This window comes from Nyctereutes procyonoides, unplaced genomic scaffold, assembly GCF_905146905.1.
Source record: "Nyctereutes procyonoides isolate TBG_1078 unplaced genomic scaffold, NYPRO_anot_genome, whole genome shotgun sequence".
NCBI classification, from domain to species: domain Eukaryota; kingdom Metazoa; phylum Chordata; class Mammalia; order Carnivora; family Canidae; genus Nyctereutes; species Nyctereutes procyonoides.
Window position 1 is genome coordinate 28,651,355 of NW_026575131.1, and position 24,595 is coordinate 28,675,949.

The 24,595-nt window shown below is 42.5% G+C and overlaps 1 protein-coding gene across 6 annotated transcripts in view; it reads left to right on the forward strand.

The window, feature by feature from the left end:
- Positions 1–24,595, forward strand: part of CADPS (calcium dependent secretion activator) — a 466,408-nt gene that overhangs the window by 388,541 nt on the left and 53,272 nt on the right. For all 6 annotated transcript variants that reach the window (XM_055344208.1, XM_055344212.1, XM_055344209.1 and 3 more), the window contains 2 exons: positions 7,136–7,210; positions 8,096–8,179. In XM_055344208.1, coding sequence (XP_055200183.1) covers positions 7,136–7,210; positions 8,096–8,179 — 159 coding nt within the window. The remainder of the gene's footprint in view (positions 1–7,135; positions 7,211–8,095; positions 8,180–24,595) is intronic.

Below are 24,595 nucleotides of genomic sequence, written 5' to 3' on the forward strand. Positions count from 1 at the left end.
TCATCTCCAACCTTCTTTCCCCACTGATCAGCTTCCTCAGCCACCCTTGTTAGTGTTTGCTTCTGGGTAACTTTCTTTTGAGGGACATTTCCTCGGGGGTCATGTTCTAGGCTGTAGGGGCAAATGCAGGAGGCCCTCAGTTCTCTTTTTGCAGCAACTTGTGCTGCATGTGAATGGCCTGGAGCAGTAGTTCTCAACATTACAGTAGGCATCAAACTCATCTGGAGAGCTTCTCAAAACCCAGATTGTTGGGTCTGACCCCAAGAGTTGCCATAGGTCTGGGTTGTGGTCCCAGCAGCATCTCTGTTATGCTGCTGCTGCTGCTGCTAGCTGGTCCGGAGTCCACAGTTTGAGAATCACTGGTCCGGAGACTCAGTATCCAAAAAGGATAGGGTTCATGCATGAAGGACAGCCCCCTGAGACAGGCTCAGGGTGGGTGTTCAGCCACCAGGGTTCTGACCTTGGCTGTGCAGCAAATGAGCTGGGTCTTAGTTTTCTCATCTTTAAAATGATGGCACTATTCTAATTCAATTCAGGCTATTTTGAGCTGCGGAATCAGTTCTTCAAACCTTACCAAAGAAGGCTAGCATGTGAAATAAATAAAATGAGAGCTGCTGTGGATAGAGTGGAGGGGGGTGGTCAGGGAAGAGGGGCCCAGTGCACAAGCTACCATGTTCCTTTCCACCTCTGCATTTCTTTGCTGCGCACCTGAAGTCTCTTAGGCTTCACAGAGCCTGCTTGAAAAACCCTGCTTTGGGTGATCTGTAATGTTCACTAAGATCCCTTTAAACTCAAACATTCCCAAATTCTATCCCTCCCAAATTTTTCTCCCGTGGAGTATCCTTTTTTAAAAATTGAGATGTAATTCATGTGCCATAAAATCCACCCTTTTGAAATATACAATTCAATAGTTTTTAGTATATTCACAAAGCTGGGCAACCGTCACTACAATCAGCTCTAAGAGTCTTCCATCACCCTAAAAAGAAACCTGACCTATGAATACTAATTCCCCAACCCTCCCTCCCGAGCCTTGGGTAACTACCCCCCTACTTTCTGTGCCTAAGGACTTGCTTATTCTGTGCATTTTATTTATTTATTTTATTTATTTATGATAGTCACAGAGAGAGAGAGAGAGAGAGAGAGAGAGAGGCAGAGACATAGGCAGAGGGAGAAGCAGGCTCCATGCACCGGGAGCCCCATGTGGGATTCAATCCCGGGTCTCCAGGATCGCGCCCTGGGCCAACAGCAGGCGCTAAACTGCTGCGCCACCCAGGGATCCCTGTGCATTTCATATAAATGAAATCTCATGTGGCCTTTTGTGACTGGCTTCTTTCATGTGACACCGTGTTTTCACAAGACTCGTGTTGTCACATGTGTCAGCGCTTCATTTCTTTTTATACTGAATAGAATTTTATTATATGGTGATACTACATCTTATTTTTCAGTTCATCAGTTGATTGACGTTGGAGTTGTTTCCACTTTTTAGCGGCTACAAGTAATACTGCTGTAAACATTCATGTACGAGTTTTCATGTGGACCTATGTTTTTAACTCTCCCGGATATATACCTCAGATTGAACTTGCTGGGCCATATGGTCACTCTACGTTTAACTTTTTGAGGAACTGCCAAGTTGTTTCCCAAAGTGGCTGCACCATTTTATATTCCCTAACCACCCTTGTGTGTGTGCAGTGGTATCTTACTATGGTTTTGATTTGCAGGGATGTTGGTCATCTTTTTATGTGTCTATTGACCATTTGCAAATCTTCTTTGAAGAAAAGTCTATTCACATCCTTTGCCCATAACAAAAAAAAAATTAAACTGTCTTTTAATTGTTTAGTGGTAAGACTTCTTTATATATTCTGGATACTAGACCCTTATCATAGATATGATTTGCAACTATTTTGTCCCATTCGGCCAGTTGTCTTTTTCACTTTCTTGGTAGTATCCCTTAAAACACAATCTTTTTTTAAGTTTGATGGAGTCCAGTTCATCTCTTTCCCCTTGGAGCTTCCCAAGATGTCCTTTTCAACTGAGTTTCACAAAGCTGACCTCATTCAAGGAATGAAGAAGGGTTGTTGCAATAGGACTGGCCTCTTTTCCACTCAGCAGCTCTTACAGGCCCTCCTCAGATTGACTCAACAATGGCCACATTTAAAGAACTCCCACATACCTAGTCAGATGCTAGCAATCTTTCCAGACAAGCCAAGTCACTCTGATCTTCTTTCTTTTTCAACTGGGATTTGGGGAGACTAGTGGGTGTTGGGTGGCAAGGGTTATTGTCACAGGCTGCACTGAAAATGTGGTGAAATTTAGGGAACAAATATCCAGGGGAAAAAAAAAAAACTTTCCCACAGTTTTGCATTTCGGAGGGGGGGTGGGGGTGGCTATGGACCCATTTAGACCAAACTGTTAGCCCCTAGTTGGAGATATATGATGAAAAAATAGCAAGTTGATTTTGTCACAAGGGGACCCTGCTCTTATCTTTACCACTAATCATTTCTATGCTACAGTAAAATGATTTTCCCTTAACCTTGGAGTCTTGGTTTTCTAGAAAAACAAGTTGTCTAGTGACTTAATAAGTACATTTTATGGAGCCCTATACCTTAGTTGCCAAACTCTGTGACCTTGAGCAAGTCCTTTACTCTTACAACCTTACTGTCATCATTTGTCATGTGAGAGAGCATGTAACACACAACCTTTGAGATATATGGAGCTTATGAAAACTGAGGATATAGCTCCCTCATTTCTGGATGGAAGATTAGAACATTGTCTCAGATATGCCCAAATAGTAACATTTTTGAGGCTAAGAACCAATGCCTCCTTCTTTCAGGACATTGTTTTATTTGATAAAGTAGAAAACACTTTATGTATCCCAAATAATTCATCATTCTTCTTCTTTTTTAATTAAAACAATAACTAAGGCTGGTGAACATTTCCCATTTTTCCAGAGCCCCTCACCCCTCTCTCTAAACCAAATGATCTTTATTAAGGACTTATCCAATACTGTATTCTAGTCTTTGGCTCTTATCCTAAGCCTGCCAGTTTCCCAAGCCGTGCTAGGGAGACCTCTATGCCATTTCTCCTTAGCATAATTGAATCAGAGACACCTATGTGACCAACTCATGGAAATATGAGACCTCAGTTAGAATACCAAGTGACTGAGAATAGTCAGAAGGAAGCCAGACATCATTTTCTGTAAATATATACTTCCTTTGAAGGACCTTGCTGGTTATGACCTTGAGGAGAACTTCAATGGGAAGTCTCATGCAAATGGTGTCTCTTTAATTTTTTTCATTTTGCAGAACGGGGATAGTCATATCCAATGTCAACTGAATTGTAAAAATGATATTGGCCAAGGATGACTGGAAAGTAAGAGACTAGATATAAGTTCAATGTTTTCATGTAGTTTTCACTTTGTGAGTATTGGATGTTAAACTCACATGCAGATCTAGTTATAGATACCTGCTTCTACCTGGATTTCAACTCCCACAATGTGTTTTAGCCTAGTGACTGGAGAGGTGATACAATAGTTTCCTATCTTAAGATCACTTCCTGAGTTTCATCACCAGGGTAAAGTCTCATCTAAAGGCAGCTGTTGAAGCATTTGTTAACCATACTTTTCCTTCTTAAATATTTATTTTTTCATTAAAATTTACGAAGCACCAATAGAGAGAAAATTGTGTATTAAATAGTTTCTCACTTGGTCTAGTGTGTTTTCGTCTCATTTCCAAGGTCAGATGGTCTTAACAGAAAGACAACATACACACAATCTGTTCCATGACAAGGCAAAATGTGCAGTACAGGAAGTCAAGTGGAATGATTTTTACAAAGTGATTGTGAATTTGCAGCAGCTTAGCTCAACAGAAGCAGCAGTGAACGCCCCAAACTTTCCATACCATTTAAGATTAGCAGTTCCCTTGCTATTATCATGATCTAGTGCCCCAGAATGTAATTTATGGGTATTGTTGTTATTACTAATACTACTATTACTATTACTACTACTACTACTACTACTACTACTACTAGGGTCAAGCCAATCCAATGACACCCAGAGAGGGAACTGGAAAAATAGGAAGGATCCCTCTTTGTACCCATATTGGGATGCAGATGGAACTGGATAATCCATCTGACTGCAAGAGACTTTATGACAAGATTATCTTATTCCGGGGGATGGTACTTAAAAGATGCCCTGATAGTGTTTATACCCCTCATGGAGCTTCAAGTATGCATGGAACAAATAATCTCCCCAGAAAGAGCAGAATGAAGACGGAGTGCTCACTATTGCCCCAGAAAAGCGAGTCAATCAAATGAGTCTCAGGAGAATCTGGTAAAAGAAATTCATGCATTTTGTATTTACTTGTATAGGAATGGGGACTGCTTTGATGTATACCACTTCAGTGCATGATAAGCAGAGTAGATGTTACCCTGCTGTCCTATCTTTCCCAAAGCAGGTTTTATTTAATTCAGATTATAATTTACATACCATAGAATATATATAGCTTTTAGGTGAATGTTAGAGAAATGTAAACATACAGATAACCATAATGCTAATCAGTTAATGATAGTAATATTGCTACATAGTCCTTCTAAATTTCTAAACCATATTTCCATACATTGCTTCACTACCGTGTTAGGTGAATATGCTTCCTATATACACAGGGGTAATCCTAGCCCCATTGAGGAGATAAGGAAATAGACCAATAGAGATTGGCATGTTCAAATTTCCTCTGGAAGTAGGAAGCAGAATAATTATATCAAAACAACTTTTTCATAGCAGGAAGAAAGAAATGCGAACAGGAGTGGAGATAATCACATTTGTACAGCGTGAAAGGGAGAGACAGTGGGACTCTCTGTAGGGAGGTCAGGACCAAGTTTAGCATGGAGAAATTGAAGGCCGGAAGAGGTTCCCATAAACCCACCACATCTCCATATACTTTAGTTTGGACTTCTTCCAGAATGAAAAGGTTTGAGGTTCACTTACTTGTGAAGAGAAAGCCTATTTGATTTTCAAGAAAGAATGGCATTACTAACACCTCAGACCAAAAGCCTGTGTCTTTTCTGGTGCGTGGAAAACGACCGCTCTTGGCTCTGCTTGCCATTTCAGCCAAGTTTTTCAGGAGAATGTTTCTATTCTCAGTAATTTCTTTGCTTGGTTAGAAACCCCCATTTAATATATCAGATTGTATTATTTTGCCCACAACTTGCTTTTCTGAGTTAGTTGAATTTCATAATTAATTTAATAAATGTGAATCATTTATAGTAATCCAAAGAAAATCAAGCAGAGCGAGGCAGTCACATGAGGAAGAAAGTAAGCCTGTGATACTGGATCTTATCTCAAGACCTAAAAATGAATTTGGAGCCCTGTCAATATTCCTGAATTCTTTTGCTCTGACATCTTTCTTTGTGTTTCTAGCACAGAATTCTGCAGATAGTTTTTGCATTTAACTTCAGGTTTATGCCACTTACTAGTAAATCCCTTCGTGAAGCTAGCAGGAGAGCCAACGTGGGTTCTGAATCACTGGGACTACACAACACGGACCATTTGGTTTATTGTTTTTCCTCTAATCAACTGAAAGAGAACTAAAATGAGAGAGCTGAGCAATAAGACTGTATCTCCTTATCCTTAGTTTCTGCTTTATGAGCTTGAATGTATAATATTTGAACTGCTATTATAGTTAACAAGATGTTTTCACATCCAATTCTCACTTGATTTTCACAACAAATCTATGAGTCTGAGAGCAGGACTGCCAAGAAATGATTTTTAAATAATATTAATAATAATAAGTAAGAATAATAATAGAAGAACAGACCTGCTAAATATCTTTAAACAGGGTTTGCTTTCTTCTCTTTCCAAAATCAGTATATGTACTAGTTTCCCTTTCTACCACACCCATTGGTCCTGAGTGGTTAGTAGTATTATCTGTTTTCTTACAGATGAGGAAACTGAACTATATTTTCTTAGGCAACATAACTTCCCAATTTTGCACTGGGGCTTTATCTAGGTCTTCCAATTACATACGAAATTCCCTTGTGACTTTTATGAATTAACTTAATTCACATCCCTCCACTCACTTTCATTAATTCTGATTGCCAGTTATCAGAATATCAAACCACATTCCCATCGCTTATTATTTCTGTATGTTTTCATAGCCTTTTGAATGGTTTGTTTAATTTTCATTTTCTCATGTGTCTTTTTGTCCTAATTTTTATTTGCACTGTTCCTTTTTTTTTTCTATTCCTAATTAATCATCCTTCTGAAAGTTTGCTAAAGAGTGGGTAAGTGCATTTTCCTTTCCAAATAGCAATGTTTTGCATTGTTATTTTTTATAAAGGAATATGGAATAATTCAAATGGATACTAAAATGATCTAATAAATGTCAAGGAACTGGCATACAGTATTTTCTGTTGAAATTGCTTTTCCTTTTTTCCTGGCATTTATAGCAGATTTTTGTTTGTGTGGGGGTTTGTTTTCGCATTACTATTTAAATTTAATCGACAGCGGCCATTAGAGAAATTGAAAAACTTCACAGGAGACTTAGGGAAGGCTCCAAACCTGGGTCTGCTTAGCTATGAATAGAGAAAACAAGTGGCTGCCACAGGGTCAAGAAAATAATACTTTGCCTCGGCACTTAGTCAACATCTAGAGATAGAACTAGCGGGCTCTGAGGCACTAACCCAAAGTACCAGAGGGTTTCAGAACCATTTTTGCAAAATCGATCACAGCATCTTGGTCAAATTCTGAGCCACATCTCCCAGCAGTTTTCCAAAGAGAACTTTTCATCCCCTGAATTAAACTACTGTGATATCTTGTTTTGTAAGTTCCAGATTCACACACTGCTAGGCCATGAAGCCTTCCATGCATGCTCTTTGTAACAGTGTGTATGTATCTACACATATCAAAGCCATCAAAAGCCTTGGGTGAGGAACCATGTGTCTGGTAATTTTCTTAAGAGCTTCAGATCTCTCTTCATCAAAGACCTGGAGTCAGAATCTTACAGCTGCTTCTGGGACTATGGAAATAAACTGGGTCTGCAGGCCAGGCTTTATTTATAAATTGTGTTGTCTAAAAATTACTGACGGATGCAATGCCATCACCTCCCCAACATGCTAATATTTGTCTTTCTGTGTTCTTTAGCATCAATACCATTCAAAAATAGATGAACTAATTGAAGAAACTGTTAAAGAAATGATAACACTCTTGGTTGCAAAGGTAACCTTCAGCTTCAGGTGAAATGTTTCATTGTGAACATCGCTTTGTTATATCTGCATTTCCATTAAAATGTGACACGTTAAAAAGTTGAGCTGGATACTTGTATCTCTCAGGAAACAAGCTCGGACGTCACCCAGGCTCAGCTCGGAATGATTTTTTCTGATGATTGCGAGCCGTGTGAAGATGAATTGATGAAGTGGCATGTGTTAACTTAATAAGAAATTGTCCCCAGACGTTGCACTAGGTCATGTGGAAAATGTTTGTTTTGTTTTCCAGCACTGACAAAGTTAGATTTTAAAAACAGAAAGTTAAACGGTAATAAGGAATCCTGCCATCCTGAAAACCCCTTCCCCCCTCGTTTCACATGCAGTGAGAGTCATAATAAAACATAAAAGTCAGATAAAGCTATTTCAGTCACCCTCATGAATTATAGAATTTTAACTAAGTAATGCTGAATGGGAAGACATTTATATTTGCCAGTGCTAAACTTCTGTTTCCCCCAAATTACTGATAAAATACAAATAAAAATAGATTGGATTAAATGTAGTGCTAATATGTAACGTAAAAACTGCTTTGCGCAGTTTTGGATTTTGAAAAGTGCATTTAATATTATCGCAGGCTGTATGCGACTCAATAATATTTTGTCACTTTGTACTTCTGTAACACTCTATATTTGCAATCACATAATAATGAAGAGAAAGCCGGATAAGTCAAATATTGCTATGGGAAAGCAATCTCTTCCTTTCCCCCAAAGCGGGAGTCAAATAATAGAATGCCAAACGGAGCAAGGTCATCGCTAATCTCTGTGTGGTTGGGAAATGTTGCTCCTTACTGTGAACAAGTAGAGTTTGAAATAATAATTCTTCTTTTTTGCTGTTTTACTAGTTCGTTACTATCTTGGAAGGAGTACTGGCAAAATTATCCAGATATGACGAAGGGACTTTGTTTTCTTCTTTTTTGTCATTTACCGTAAGTAAAGAGCTTCTTTCTCGCCTGGGTGTTGTTTTAGTTTGGGTTTGGGTTTGGGTTTGGGTTTGGGTTTGGGGGCCGGGTGCCAATGTGTCATTTTGGTTTGGGTTTGTAGAATTATGTTAATTAAGGTCAACTGCAAATGTATAGTAACATTAGAATAAGCAGGACACTTCACGACAGCAGGTAATCCAAAATCCTTTTTATTTCACTTGTGAATATACAATATGTACGCATGTATATGTATGTACACACACACACATATATGTCTCTATATGTATGTATCCAAAAGAGAGTTGCTGGCCTGAGCCCACGTGAGCTATCTCAGACAAATCACTTCATGTGACTGGACTACCATCTCCGCATCTGTAAATGAGGAACATTAATTTTAAAGCTTGCAAATAGAGACCTACAGGTCAAAGAGAGCTTTTCAGTGCATTTTATTTGGTCCTCACTGTGTCAGGTACAGTGTTCTTGCCTACATTTAAAAATCAGGAGAATTAACAGAGATGTCCATATTCCGGGCTCTCTTTGTAAAGGGGACATTAGCAGCTCTGGGTCTGCATACATGCGTAGCAACTATCTATCTGCTGGAGCTGAATCACGGTGGTCTCCATTGACCAGACATGTGTCTGCCAGTTTCCTTCAGTATCTTCCTGGCTGTTTCACTCATTCGTGTACCTGCCTGGGCTTGGGAACGCTGGAGTTTACAACCTCTGGAGCAGATGACTGAGTCTGTACAAATCGTGAGGGGCTCTAATTCTGTGCCAGAATTGGGCAAGGGCATAGGACATGAGTTTGGTTGTGGGCAAAAGGTAGCCTAATTCTCTATAGGTAAATGACCAATGGAGATGGCCACTGCAAATGGGCTGCTTTGGGGGCCTGGTTCTCCCACTGTCTTGTGCTCAGTGGCTATGACAGCCGCATCTTTTCCTGCCATTTCTGATAGTAGGGGTTTTGCTGGCTCTGAGACCAGCTACTTTGACAATGTCATAGAAAAGGCAATCAATTTAAGACCTGTTATCTCTAGGTCTTTAAACCAGCCTTAATGTATGAGGAATCTCCTAGAAAGTCATTGACTGCCCAGACGAGGCCCAGCACAGGGTAGGGGGTAGCACATCATCATCTTTGGAATCTCGCAGAACCAGGTTCAAATCCCATTGCCAATATTCACCAGCTGTGTGATCTTCAGTAACTGTCTCAACCTCTCTGAGCCTCGGCTTTGCTTTGGTTTCAGTTTTGGCTTTGGAAAGGGGTGCTATTGTGTAATTTTGGTTTGCGTTTGTGCATACGTGTGTTAATCGTGGTCAACTACCATGATGTATGGGAGTGAGGAGTGGATAATGTCTTCTATGATGAGCTGTTGTGAAGATAACGATGTAAGGGGAAGAGGGTAGCATAGTTCTCACACAAAGTAGGGCTGAATAAATGGTGGCTACCATTAATGTAAGATAACTAACATGATTACTATACAGTGCCAACATACATGCGCACAAGTTCTCCCTAAATATGCCTTACGTTGGTATTTCCCATGCATTCGATTTTCTGGGAATTAAGGGAAATGTAGACAGAAAACGTTTACATCAATTCTAGATAGCATCCTTGTCTCCACATATCCAGCGTTGTTTTAATTTGCAGCTCTAAACTTCCCAGATAGAAGGACTAAACTTAATCCCAGAAGCGTGATGGCCCAGCCCCTGGAATTTAGTGGTAACAGTGGGGAGGGATAGGCAATGGTGACAATAGGAAATCTATCCCATATCACTCTGTAGAACCACCCATAACGTGTCACAGCTGAAAGGATACCTCTCCAGCCACTCCTTTGACAAACAAAGAAACCAAGGCCCAGAGAGGGAAGTAATTTGTCTAAGGTCACACAGCAGCGGGCAGAGTGGAGATAGGAAGCCAGGTCTTTTGCCAACTCCCCCCCCACCACCACCACCACCATTGAACAACTTCCTGGAGAGAGTGGGATTCAGCTGGCAGTTGCCTAGCACTGGAAGGCAGATGGGCAGATGAGTGGGGAAGATTCGTAAAGGATTCAGGGCACATGAGTGGGAAATATTAGATAATCTTTCATTCCTCAGTGAAGTCATGGAAATGGTGAAAAGAGGCAGAATTAACTGCAGCATTTCTGGAAAACATTCCCCTGACACCCACAAAAGATATCACATTCTTGGAGTCTTCATTTTGAGTAAGTGTTTTTACCGCACTGGACCTGAACCAGTACAAACCAGGAAAGCCCCTCTGCTTTTTATAGAACAAAATTCAGTCCATCCAAGGGCCCCACCCTAACGACTGACTTCCCAAGAGAGCTAGTGGGGAGGGGGTCCGGTGGCAGCCGTGCAAGGACACCATGCGGGGAGTGGGGTTCTCACGGGAGGGGGAGAAACAAAGACCTCGCATATCCTGTGCAGGAGTTTTCAAGCTGAAATTCTCATGCTCTCATCTCTTTTCTGAGACATTTTGCAGCCTCACAACATGCCTAGTGAAGTCCCCGTAACTGCAGAACACTTCAGTGCCTATTGCTGGGCCTGTAACTTCCCTTCCTTAGTGACACTTCTCCCACACACTTGGCCATCCCACGGCCAAAAGCACCCACTTATCATTTGCAGCCTCTGTTCTCATCTCCTGCTGGTATTCCAGCGTTGGAGAGCGCGAGCTGTGCTTAGAGGTGGCAGGAATATCTGCTCCGCACGTGGATTCTGAGCTCCTGCCCAAATTTCAATGGGCCTTTGAAGACTTCCTGCGCCCAGTTGTATTCATTACGCGGCAGTGGAGCCGAGTGGATGGCAGAGGGTGGAGCGGGGGGCCGCGGGCCTGTGCAAAGGGCCTGGAAATCGGTGAGGCGACAGCCAGCTGTGAGTCCCGGGACCCTGGACAAAGGCGTAGAGAGGGTGCCGCCACCCTGGCAGGATTTCCTTAACTCTGCTCCCATTTCTGATTCAATTCTTCAAGTATTACTGTGCACTTACCACGTCCCCACCTCAGCAGGGCTGCCAAGTATGAGCCATGTGCTGTGCCCCCCAGAAAGCTGACAAGTATCGACAAATATGCCACCCTTTCCTCCTCTTTCTCCCGCTGAGCGCCTCCTTTCCTGGGTGGGCTTGATTTCATGGTCCAAGCCAGACATTTTGGAAAACGTCTGCAGTGGCACGGAGCAGGCAGGAATATTTATTTCTCGTCTCCATCTGCATTGCTTCCTCTCTTGGAGAGGAGCTGGGGGGGGGAGGAGGGAGGAGGAGATGTGGCTTCTTCGTGCCAGCCCGAGAGGCGTCCAGGCGCGCCCCTCCTCTCCTCCCTCCCCAGCCTCAGCAGCAGGAGCAGCCTGGGATTTCTGGAGGCAGGCGCCTTTCGAACTTTGGAAAGATCAGCCCAGTTGGAAGTCTCGATTAGCAACTATCCGCCCATTTCCCCTGACTGCAAGATGTGCTTTTGTGTGGGTTGGCTGCTTGGAAGGGTCCTTGTCTGGTGGGTAGCCTCACACTGTTCTTTTAGGAGGCCAGGAAGGGTGACAAGCAGGTGCCTGGGTCCCTCTCCGAACAAATTAAAATCCTTTCCTTGGTACTATCTAGGTGTTAACAAACATGCTAGTTCTGGAATTCACACATTCATTCATTCCCTCGTTCATTCATTCATCCAGCATGTACTTACCAGGCACCTATGTGTCATGTGTTTTGGTAGGTGCTGGGGACACAGCAATGAGCAAGGAAGACATGTTCTCTGTCCTTCTGGAGCTTCCATTTAGGAAAAGAGAGATAATTTTAAAAAGGAAAGAAAATTAAAGGGAGGCGAGAGTGCTCTCCAGGCCACAAACTGGGAAGAAAAGGAGAGAAAGAAGGTGGGGTAGTGCTGCTTCAGCAAGGATGGTCCCAGAAGTTCTCTGAGGAGGAGACTTGGGCTGAAACTAAGAGAGGTCAGCTGTGGCTGAAAAGAGGGGAGAGTCTTCTAGACAAGACAGCAACTGCAATGACCAGGAGGCAGGAAAGTAGGAGGCATTTTTTGCTGGATACTTGGGTACCAACATGAACAGGATTTAGAGACTGAGCACATGTTGGGATGGAGACTCATTTGAAGGGGACAAAGAGGAAGCCCTCCCCCCCAACCCCTTGCACGCTGCGAGGCCTAGAAGAGCTCCACTGAGCTCCATGAGTCCTGAGAACCAGCGGGATACGGCAAAAAAGGCAGCCCGGAGTGGAGAGACCTGGGGTGGGATCCCAGTCCTGCCCCTCACCTGGGAGCCGTGTGACCTGGAACACGAGACCACACCTCGGTTTTTCATTCCCTTTGGCGTAATATGACGATGGTTTTATTAGATGAATTCAGAAGTCTAAAATAGCGACAGGAGCAACCGCTCCTGTTCCTTAAGCACTTGCTAAGTGCCTGGCACAGAGCTAAGTGCTTTAAATATATTTTTCTCATTGAATCCTCCGAACGCTGCCATTCCAGCAGCACTCTTGTGCAGAAGATCAGACTGAGGCTCGGAGAGGTTAAACCCTCAAGCTTGACCAGGGTACTCTCCCACTAAACTCTGGAGCCTCCCAGGAGGGGTGACAATGTAGAAGGGGCCCATACCCACTCCCCTGGCAGACGGAATAATTACCTCAAATCCTCTGAAGGCCCCTAGAATTCACTCAAGATCCTCCCACCAAGCCAGTCCATTTGAGATAGTCACAATGAAAATGGAAGCCACTCAGGACAGGCAGGATAAAGCCCCATTCAGAGCTGTCAGGGGCCCAAACCCTACCGTATGTCCAATCTCTTAGGTCTCAATCACCCTCACTTACCCTTTCTTTCCACTTGCTAGCATTTTGGTTGTTTTGCCACTTAGAAATGAAACAAAGTAGACACACTTCTTCCTGCTAGAATCTAGGACCAGGGCTGGTGTTAAGTGCAGATCAACCAGCAGCATAGACTGCTTTTGTGCAGAGCTCTTGATGTCATGCCAAAGAACAAGACTGCCACTTTGGTCAAAAGCCAGAACTGAATCAAAGGAATTCACTTCTGTCCACAGAACATTGTGGTCAGGAAGCAGTTCAAATTTTAGAGAGGGGTGAGTGTTCATAATTGTTAGTGTTGTCTCTGACGATGTCCCATTTTTGCGTAGGTTGCGGGGAATGCCCAGAATGGGAGAGACGGCTTTCTATAATTTGGGCTAGTGATGGTGGTATAGCCAGAGAGGTCTGGCTCTACTGAGAGGGTAACATCAGCCGATTATCAAATGTTGAATCCATGTGATTCAAGTCAGTTGGTTTCTACACTTCAGAGTGGAGGGGCCTACCTTGGACAGAAGCACCAACTGTGGTGGTAATAGCTGACCTTTTTTGTTATTGTTGTTGTTTTTGTTTTTGTTTTTTTGGTAATAGCTGACCTTTACTGAACACTCACTATGTGCCAGGTGCTTTGCTAAGTGACTCACATGCATTTCCTCAGCTGATCCTCACAATCACCCCTATGCAGTAGATGTGATTATTATCCCATCCCCATTTTACAGATGAGAGAAATTGAGTTATTTGTCCAAAGTCATAGGACTACTCAGACTCTACCTTAGGTTTACGTCTTTATTATCTCCAGAATGTTATTCCCCATAGAAGCAGAGAAACTCATAAATGAAGTCAATTAGCAACTCTTCCAGGAACCATCCACTTATTGATACCATTTCTAAGAGGAGAAGTCCTCTATTTTTATCACATTTTACCAGCAATAATATTTTATAAGTAATTTACCCACCAACTGTTTTGCAATAAAACTAAAGGAATAGACATTCAAAATCCCTCACTTATTTTGTGCTTTCCAGATAATCTCCAGTTTCATATTATTCCTTCATTCAACATGTTTGTTGAGTGCCTACTTGATGCTAGGCATTGGGGGCATAGCAACAAATAAGACGGATAATGCCTCTTAGTATATATTCTCATGAGAGAGATATATTCTCAACAAGTAATTTACACATGTGGCAGTTTTCCAGAGAGAGGGAGAAGTAGTTGATGCAATGGGACAATAGCCTAAAGGTACCCAACCTCATCTGGGAGGCCATGAAGGAAATGACAGTTGAGCTGAGATCTAATGGACCTAGCAAAGAAGAGAAGAGTGTTCCAGGGTACAAAGACACAATGGAGAGAGGGAAGGTCTAGTGCTTTCTGGGAACCAGAAATTCACTATGACCCAGACAAAGGCCATACTAAAAGGAGAATGACAGGGATGGAGTAAAGGAACAACTGGTCTAGAGCCTGATAATGAAGGAACTTGCCCATGCTCATGGGATCTAGAGCGTTACGAAGGGACATTATCCCAAACTGATTCAACTGGAGAAGTTAAGAGAAGTCACAGAGAGACTGGCTAACTGTTATCAGAGATGTTGGGTTTGTAGTCTGATGTGGAAGCTTTGAGCCACCGTTGGAAGGCAAGACTTATTTTGTCTAATGTATTTTGTTTACATAGACCAAAAAAACACCGTGCTCTGAAATGTTCAAGAACTGTAAAGCACTGATCTGCTATGCCTTCCACTGACTTCTTTCATCAGCCGTTCCCCAATGGTTCAGAACTTGACATCCACTTTGGGGTTTATGACAGATAATTTTATCACCTAGTAGGACATCAGCCCTATTTCCAGTTCATGCCTTGAAAGCACAGCTGACAATTAACATACCTGCTGTCCAAAGCAGACCTGCAGAAGCTTTTCAGAAGAAAAAAAGAAGCATCCAAAGTTAACCATTTCCCTTAATGTTTTTTAGTAGTCAGATGAACATAAGACAGACACAGTATTTTCTTCAGACTGTGAGGTGCCGAGCAACCAGGTCCCAGAAATGTCAGCTATGAAAGAAATACCTAATGGATACATATGGGGCTTCAAACACAAAATAATTGTTCTGCAATTGCAAATTAGAAAAGCTGCCTGACCTCTGAACCACATGTAGTGGGAAGCTTGTCACCAGAAGGTTAGAGAGAGGGATGTGATTGTGAAGCCCAGACTAACAGAAATATGTACAAGTTAGTGATCACTGGCGAGCCTCAGTCTCTTCATCTGTTGAGTGGGGATGCTGGTACCTATTTTAGAGGGCCGGTGAGACCATTAGAACTGCAGTACAGAGTCACCCTGCAGGATACCTGGCACACCGTGGATGCCCAGTAAATAGCCCTTCTCAGCCTTAACCTTCAACTTAAACCTATAAGAAGGTGTAAATAATCCTAGCACTTTTAACTATTCTCTCACCTGGTCGGTCCTTAACGTAGTAACCATTTCTCCTAAGGAACCCAAATCACCATTCATCACAGGATCAGCCAAAACTCTCTTAGAACTCCATTTCAGCCCATCCTTATACTCAAAATGCTGATTCACCAGAGATGTTTTCCATTAAGTTTAGTGTATTTTAGCATTTAGAGTTTCATTTTATTTTTATTCTTATTTCTTTTAAGCAGGCTCCACACTCAGCGTGGAGCCCAACACAGGGCTTGAACTCACAACTCTGAGATCAAGACCCAAGCTATCAAGAGTCAGATGCTTAATCATCAGACCCACCCACCAAAGGTGCCCCTTTAGTGTTTTAGTTCTTCCAGAATTTTTCATTCATATACAGTTTCTAGAATACTTGTTAATCAAAATATTTGGTTAACCAGGATTGAATAACCCATTCCGCATGCTTATTTTAGGTTGAATCAGGTTTATTGCAATATACACCTAGGTTACTTGTTTGTCCGGTTCTGTTCCTTACTGGAGGATAATCCTAGACAGGTTAATTAAGCTCTGACCTTAGTTTACTGACCTATACAATGGGAATAATAATAAGACCATGATCTTGTTGAATGAAATGAGGAAATGCTGAACCTGGAATGAGGTTAAGCATTTGATAGTTGTAATCTATTGTTATTATTATGGTTATTACTGTTGGTTATGTCACTGAGTACTGAGTAGTAGAATCAATTACTTGTTCTGCTACCATGTTTCCCATGACTGCTATATGTAAATAACTATGCTAGGAGTTGTACAGCTAGAAAGATTTTTTTTTTTTAAAAGACCTTAGCTCTTGTTGTCTGGAAGTTACTATCTGGAGTGCATACAACAGAAGGAACATTTGAGGTTTTCTGGACCAGTGTTTCAGTGATGTGTTGTATCTGCTCAGTTCCCACCTGCTGGTGAGCACCAGTTCTCCACATCTCTTCCCATCTCTGCATTTAGTGTTGTCTTACTGGCAGCTTGGAACTGACCACAGTCAAATTGTTTGCACCAAAGAATTGGCAAACGCTGCCAAACAGGGTGAGTCCTCCCTCCCTCTTCTTCCTCTTCCCTCCCCCCTCCTTCTTCCTTTCTACATATCCCTGAGTGTTTTCCAAGCACAGTAGATGCACCACATGGTACCTGAGATGATGTTAGATGCCACAAAAATACTACATTAAAGAACACCAATCCCACTGTGAAAGAATTATTCCCTCTTTAATTTTATTTTCATCTATATGATACACATTTTCTTTTTTATAATTAAGTGTCAAAAAAGTGAGCCAATTTAGAGAAGAATATTAAGTATATAAGTAAATATACTACAGACGGTGCATGGGCCACAGCCAGTCAGGAGGGTGGTGTTGATGCCAGAAGGTTAGGAAGTGGTGCTACTTTCTCACTGCCCCCATTTTGCAATCGTGTAAACTGAGACCAGAGAAGTAAAATGACTTGAACTTCTAGACGTGTTAGACACAGAACCTAGACCTTGTACCTCATCCATCTGTTTGTTGTCCCTCCTCTTTACCTGAGAAGAGGAAAAATAATTCTCCTTGGTGCAGCAGGTGCAGCAGATTTGGGCTGCGTCTGATGGACAAGTTGTCCCTGGCAGCAGTGATGCAAATAATCTGCTCCCTCAAGTTCAAGCTGAGGTAGTGGGGGGACCAGGGAGGGCATGGGGCTCACAGGGGATCCCCTCGTGAAGAAACATGACTATTCAGGCATGACAGCATGGCCCTCATTTGCTTAGCACGAAGGCTGTGCAGAAGCCAGAGGGACACAAGGGCGACACAGTGTTTGCCCTCTTCCACCTCGCATTCTGTTGGGCTTTTTCTTGTTGAGATGTGTTCCGAAAGCAGAGCAGAACCCCAAAATGCCAGAGGTGGGCAGAGGCCCCCACTCATGATGGGATAAGAATAAGCCTTTGTACCTTCTTGGAGAATGTATAAAATTAAAGCTTTCTGATTTGTACTTCCAAGTTTCTCCTAAAATGAGAGTATGCCATGTAAATAGACCAATGGAAAAGCATTACAGTGGCATGAAGAGGTCAGACCCTGGAGTCAGACACACCCATATTGACACCAGCTTTGTGCCTTTGAGGAAGCTACATGATGCTGCCCACTGTGTGTCTTTGAGGACGTTCTTAAACCTCTCTGAGCTCAGTTTCCTCATCCATCAATGATAATAATCATCATGCCCTCCACTGTGAGGGTTAATTACTCGTGAAGTGCTTAGCCTTATGCCAGGCAAATAATAAGCGTGCAACCTTTGTTAAGTCATCGTTAAAAAGGTGGGTTTGAAGGAGCCTTTGAGCCTTGCAGAAATCCTCGCTGGGAATGAAGGACTGGGACAGAAATGAGGGAAACTGGAAGGAAAAACATGTCTACTTCAATCGGGCATCTGTTCGAAAGCCCCAGGGGGGGAAGAGAGATGAGAACATACACTTCCTGGACCCAGTCTCGGAGCACAGTACCCTGAGCAACAGGAGATTCGAACAATTCTCGTTAATGAGGCTGCGGCTCCTAATCAGTGCATGGAACAGAATGCTTTTGCTTAATAGAGATCATTTCCCTGCCTCTTGCCCAACTCTCCAGCAGTGCCAGCAGCTCTTTGTTTAATGAAAGGTAGGGACTTCGAGTAGTGTGGTGGGATGGGCTGTAGGAGGCATTATTACCCTCATTACTATGATAATAGTTTAATCACAATCAATATTTATGAACATGCACAGAAGCCGTGCAATCAACCAGCAGCCCTACAACTTGAGGTTTTCGTGTCTTTGCCTAAGTATGCTTTCCAGGAAAGCCTGGGCTTTCTCCCACCTTCCCCCGGCCCCGCAGAAGCTCTACACAGGTCCTCAGAGGTCATTTCAGAATATGCATGATGGTTACACGATAGTTATACATGAGGTCTTTTTTGTGGTGATAGGTGAATATCATCATAATATGACACTTCTTGCTTTTCAAAGTATCTGCACGGTCACCGCCTGCATTTGATCTTTAGACTTTGGTGAATTATCTTGTGAATAAGGTGGGGCAACGGAGGGGGCAGCGTAATATAGTAGTGGATATCCTTTGTTGTTTCTTTTTTTTTTTTAAGATTTTATTTATTTATTCCTGAGAGACACAGAGAGAGAGAGAGGCAGAAACACAGGTAGAGGGAGAAGCAGGCTCCATGCAGGGAACCCGATGTGAGACTTGATCCCGGGTCTCCAGGATCACGCCCTGGGCCGAAGGCAGGTGCTAAACCGCTGAGCCACCTGGGGATCCCAATAGCGGATCCTTTAAAGTTAGACCCACTTGGGTTCGAATCCACCACTTCTTAGCTCTGTTCCCTGAGGAATGCAAGTTAACCATTCTGAGCCACAGTTCCTTTTTGTAAAATGAGAAGACAAAAGTGTTAGAAGAATCAGATAAGATAGTGTCTGTTAGGCATTTAGTCATTGGTAAATGCGTCCACAGTTTTGCATAGACTATATATATCAGGTATTTGGTATTCTTAGGCTGTCTGTGAGAAAAGTAAACGATGGTTTTTCCTAAACTCACAGAGCCAGTATTTGAGATGGTAGGAGAGTCCAGACTTGGACTCCAATATTCACATTCTATTATCTGAAAATTTTTCAAACGCTGGTTCTATTTATAAGCAACTGAGAGAAACCTTATTTTTAAACATGTCAATGTTTAAGTCTTTTCTTTCAAATGTGCACCAGATTTGGAAAGCCAATGGATCATTTTTCTGAGCCATGGCCACCTGGTGAGCTACCCATAAAATATTGTTGGTGTCACCCTTCCCACATCTGTAAAAACAGGATTTATAAACTCCAGCTCTTTTAAAAATGAAAAGTCAGGGAAGATGGCCTCACGATCTGTGTGCCTCTGTGCAGCATTTACATGGTGCTTATGTGGGCACCGCACTTCATAACTGGCTGGAAGCACCCTTGATCTTTGGCCAGCAAAGAAGACGTGTCAGCCCCCTTGGTGACAGAGCTGGGGAATCCATCACGCTATCTCTGATTCCAGGTGTACTTCCAGGGTTGTGTTTTTCTCCGGGCCTCTGAAAGCATTGTAAGGGGCTTTCACTGTAATTGTCACTTGGCCCTAAGCAGGAGCCACTGAGGTTTGCTCAACTGCTCACCCGCACACAGAGTCCCAGTACATCCACCCACTGGTACATTCTGTCTCCCCCAGGCAGTCAATCCCTCAGTTGGCACTAACAATGTATTCGTCTTCCCAAGATGCACTTAGAGCATCCAGATTATGTATGGGGGATGGGGGGTGTGGTTTGCTAGGTTTTGCTTTTGCCTTTTGTAGAGGACGTATCTCAAAATCATGTTTCCAGTCAACCAAAAACCTTGAAGAAGTTACTCTGGAGGAGACACATTCCTCCTGCAAAATGCCTTTCTCCACCACAATGCTGAACATTTTACCACTCGTTTCGTTCTTTTTTCAGTAATTTTTTACAAAAGAAATATATATAGGGTTAAAAATGAAATAGTGCAGACACTCATAATAGTAATTTTAAAAGAAACAACAGGTCTCTGTCCTGTCCCTTTCCACCCTTAATCCCTGACCCCAGAAGGGACCCTTGAAACTATATTCTATCATCATAGCCCCAAGTACTATTCTTATGTTGCTATTTCTTAATTTATTGATCTGAGGGATGATTTGACTCCCTACTATAAAGATAGAGCTTTAGCTCACTTCACCATTTTACACTTCTCCCCCTCCCTCTTCCTGTTAGGGTTGTATCAATATTGTCATTCATCTCTCGGCATCTTGATAACTTTAAATTATACCAATCCACCTTCAATTCTTGGTTCATCCACATGATGAGGCTGTGAACACCGATACCCTTTTCTTCTCCTGCTTCCTCCTCCAACTGACCTCTTGTTGTTGTTGTTGTTTTTTAAGATTTTATGTATTCATTCATGAGAGAGAGAGAGAGAGGCAGAGACATAGAGGTAGAAGCAGCCTCCCTGCAGGAAGCCCCATGTAGGACTCCATCCCAGGACCCCAGAATCACGCACTCAGCCAAAGGCAGATGCTCAACCACTGAGCCACCAAAGGGCCCCTGATCTCTTATTCTAACATGGGAATTGGATGGCACATCTCTTCATTCTTAACATTTTAAAATGTAAGAACCTGTTTTCATGAGTGTTTCTTGAGTCTACCATCACTGTCCAATAGAACTTTCTGCAGTGGTGAAAGTATTCTGTATCCAAGCTGTTTGATACAGCAACTGCTGGCCACATGTGGCTCATCAGTACTTGAACTGTGGCTGGTTACAACTAAAAAGTTGAATTTTTAATTGTATTTTGTTCTAATTCACTTCACTTTAAATAGCCACATGTAGCTATAATATACAAGTGTGATTATGGAGAACCACCTGATTTTTCAACAACAACAGTAATAATAGTGGACGCATAATTCTTCTTTACTCTGCCCTGGGAACTCATCTGCCAACTCAGTTAATCACCCAGCACCTCTATGAAGAGTGACATTATCCCTATTTGATAGATGAAGGCTGTGAGGCATGGAAAAGTCAAGGAACTTGTCTAGTATGTGGTAGAACTAGCATTTGGTTCTGTGCGATCCAACTTCAAAGTCTGTGCTCTGAACCACTTCTCAATCCTGCCTCTGCTCCCCTTTGGAAACTCCCGCATCTTTTTTCAGATATTTCCAATCTGCTGATCAATAATATGGGCACTGCTTCTCCCATGTTCCTGGCCTGAATGATGCTCATCATGGGTCTCTATGCATTTAGATGTCAAGCCCGCTGATTCCATTTCTGCCACAAAAAAAAAAAGAGAGAACAAAAACTGGAAGCTGAGGACAGACAGACATGGGCAAATGTAGGGACTCAGGGCAAGTTCACATAAGGGCTCACTCCCTGGTCACAGGAAAGTTGTTTCTTTGGCCTGCTCATTCCAGCAACAGCAATAGAGCAGCTAGCAGGGACTGTGAGGGCTTGTGGCATCTTTTTACTATGCCCCTTTATCCGAGTCCTCACCACAGCCCAAAGAGGTACAAATGAAGAGGGCTGCAACTAGAGGGTGCTGGGAATATTAAATTGGAGGGTTCATGAAAACCATAGAAAACAGTTCCTGGCACAGGGTAGATACTCAGCACATGCTGTCTATTGTAATCCTTTTCTTCTTTGCCAAGTCTACCCACGGGGCCATGCTACACTGTCTGGTACCTGTGTGAATGGTCTTTATTTATCTCAATTGCTTTTTCTTTTCCCTGTTACTGTATTTCTCCTGGAGCCTCATGTCTAGAGCTCTGGTTAATACTAAAATGTTAATAAGCCTCTTGCTTTACTACCGGGGTATTTATAACATTTTTCAAGGTGGTGGGAAGTGGTTTTATCCCACATTCTTCCTAGAACTAACCTGCTTCATACACCATCTGAGAGTCACATTTTTTTCTTTTAAATTCTAGAAGGAATCAAGAGAAAACACTCCACCTGGCACCCTATTATAATAGATAAGGACTTGAGGCTAGGCAAGTAGCTGAGACCAATCAACTAATTAATGGGCAAATTAAGATTAGACATATAGTTTATGGTTCTTTCCACACCCCCCCTTTGATCTCCCCTGTAAGCATGTTCTAGCCTAGGAGGCAGAAAACTTCTGGAAAAGACCAGAGAGTAAATATTTTTGACTTTATAGGCCACATGGTCTCTCAACCTCTGCCCTTGTAGCATAAAAGCAGCTATCAACATGATATAAATGAGTGGGTGTGGCTGTATTCCAATAAAACCTTATTTATGGGTATGGAAATATCAATCTCCTATAATTTTCACATTGCAGGAAGTATTTTTTTTTTAATTTTCTTAAAACTACTTAAAAATGTGAAAACCACTCTTAGCTCATGGGCCATACAAAAACAACAGGCTACGGTTTGCCAACCTTTGTCTAGTCTATAAGCTATGGATAGGAACACACTTGACACAGTCAACCGCCAGCAAACCACAAGGGAATTAAACAATAGTAATAATAATAGCTAGTGATTATTGAGCTCTTAATGTGTACCAGGCATTGCATTGAGCACTTGACATGATGTTAACGTTCAACCTCAGAAGACCCCTCCGAAGATGACAGTTGTTATTCTCATTTTGCAGATCAGATTATAGAAGCTGTGGAAGGTTAAATAATTTTCCCCAAGGTCATTAAATTGATAAGTGATGGAGCATAATCAAACCAAGATCTGTATGACCCAAAGCCTCTACACCTTCCACAAAGTACATTCTCCCTTTCCCAGATCTCAGGTGGTCAGTAGGTAAGAAGTGGTTTTAGAACGACCCATCTTTTTCAGCACATCCACAGCTTGATGTAGTGAAAGGACTCTACATTTTCTAAACTGACCTAGGCTTGTACTCCAGTTCCACCAGTTACTGGTTCACTTCTTACTGAGCCCCAGCATCCTTCTGAGCCTCAGCATCCTTCTGTGAAGCAGGAAAGGTGAAACAAACCTTTCTAGGCTCTACAGCGATGACTAATTGAGCTAATTATACATAAGGTGCCTAGTATAGTGCCCCATACATATGTGCTCAATAAATATCATTGAGAATCAGGTGAATATCAGGTCAGTCATTGATGTTTTTATAGCCAGGAGACCCAGGAATACCCAAATCCTATTCTAGACCATAGGGACATCCCCACAGCATCCTTCAGGGAACTACATGCAATGGATAAAGGTAAGGAAATATGAGGTAAAGAAACACCTTACTGAGCTTTGGTTGTCTATTGCTGCATAGCAAGCTATGGCAGAGTCAGTGGCCTAAAAGAATCATTTTATTTTGCTCACAATTTTGTGGGTCAGGAATCTGGGAAGAGCTCTGCTAGGAGACTCTTTGGTTCATGTGGCTTTGACTGGGTCACTCTCTGGGCTGCACTCAGCAGCTGGCTGTGCTGGGCTGGGACTAGATGTCTGATAATTTGATGTGTCTTCATGTGGCTTCTTTCCACCGATATGGAGTCTCACCCTGATGATCTTTTCCACATGGCTTGGGCTTCTTGCAGCATGGTAGTCTCAGGATATTCACACTTACATGGCAGCTGGCTCTCAAGAGTAAGGAAGTAGAAGCTGCCAGCCCTTCTCAAGACTTGGCTCGATACCGGCATGGTGTCATCTCCATCATGTTCTGTTGGCCAGAACAGGCATAGGCCAGCCCAGACTCAAGGGGCATGGAAGAATAAACTCCACTTTTTCAATGAGGGAATGGCATGCCCATACAGGGAACAAAAATAAGTGATGACAAGCTTCTTTGGGAACAGGCTACCACATTGTGAACTGGGCTTTGGGTGCATATTCCAAGGCAAAGCACTCTACTCTGGCCCCCATGAGTAGAGTCAGAAATAGAATAAAAAAGGAAGAGATAGAATAAAAAAGAGAGTCCAGGCAAAGAAGTAAGAGAATCAGACCTCTTACTGCAAGGTAGGTCACACACTGTTGCCTGAAGCAGGCAATACAGCTGGCTAGGAAACAATCCAGCCAGTGCCCTGGACCCTGACCCATCAAATCAGCCCCTTGGCAGGTGGCAGAAAAAGAGAATATAAAATTCATAGTCAACGTGTATTGGACACAGACTGTGCCAGGCCCTGTGCAAAGGTTTTTACATACATTAACTTGTTTAATCCTTAACATGCCGTAAATGAATCAATATAAATCAAATGCTTAGGGATGCCTGGGTGGCTCAGCAGTTTAGTGCCTCCCTTTGGCCCAGGGCATGATCCTGGAGATCTGGAATCGAGTCCCACATCGGGCTCCCTGCATGGAACCTGCTTCTCCCTCTGCCTGTGTCTCTGCCTCTTTCTCTGTGTGTGTCTCTCATGAATAAATAAATAAAATCTTTGAAAAAAAAAGAAAAAATAAATAAATCAAATGCTTAGAATAGTGCCCTGTACATGTTAAACACTTTTAAAAGCTGTCTTTTTTTTTTGAACTAATGATTCATACAACCACTCTGTGAGGAGGTATTATTGTCACTATTTTCTAACAGGGAAGCTGATGCTTAGAAAAGTTAATTCCCTGGCCCACAACTGGCTGGTGATAGAACTAGATGCCAGCCTTGGTGTCTGACTCCTGCCCACCCTCACTTCTCACCCCTGCACTGTACTGTCCGTGCTGCATGGGAGCAAGAGACCTGTTCAGCCCTTCCCATAGTGGCAACAAATAGCAGTTCCCTTTGCCTACACTTTTCTT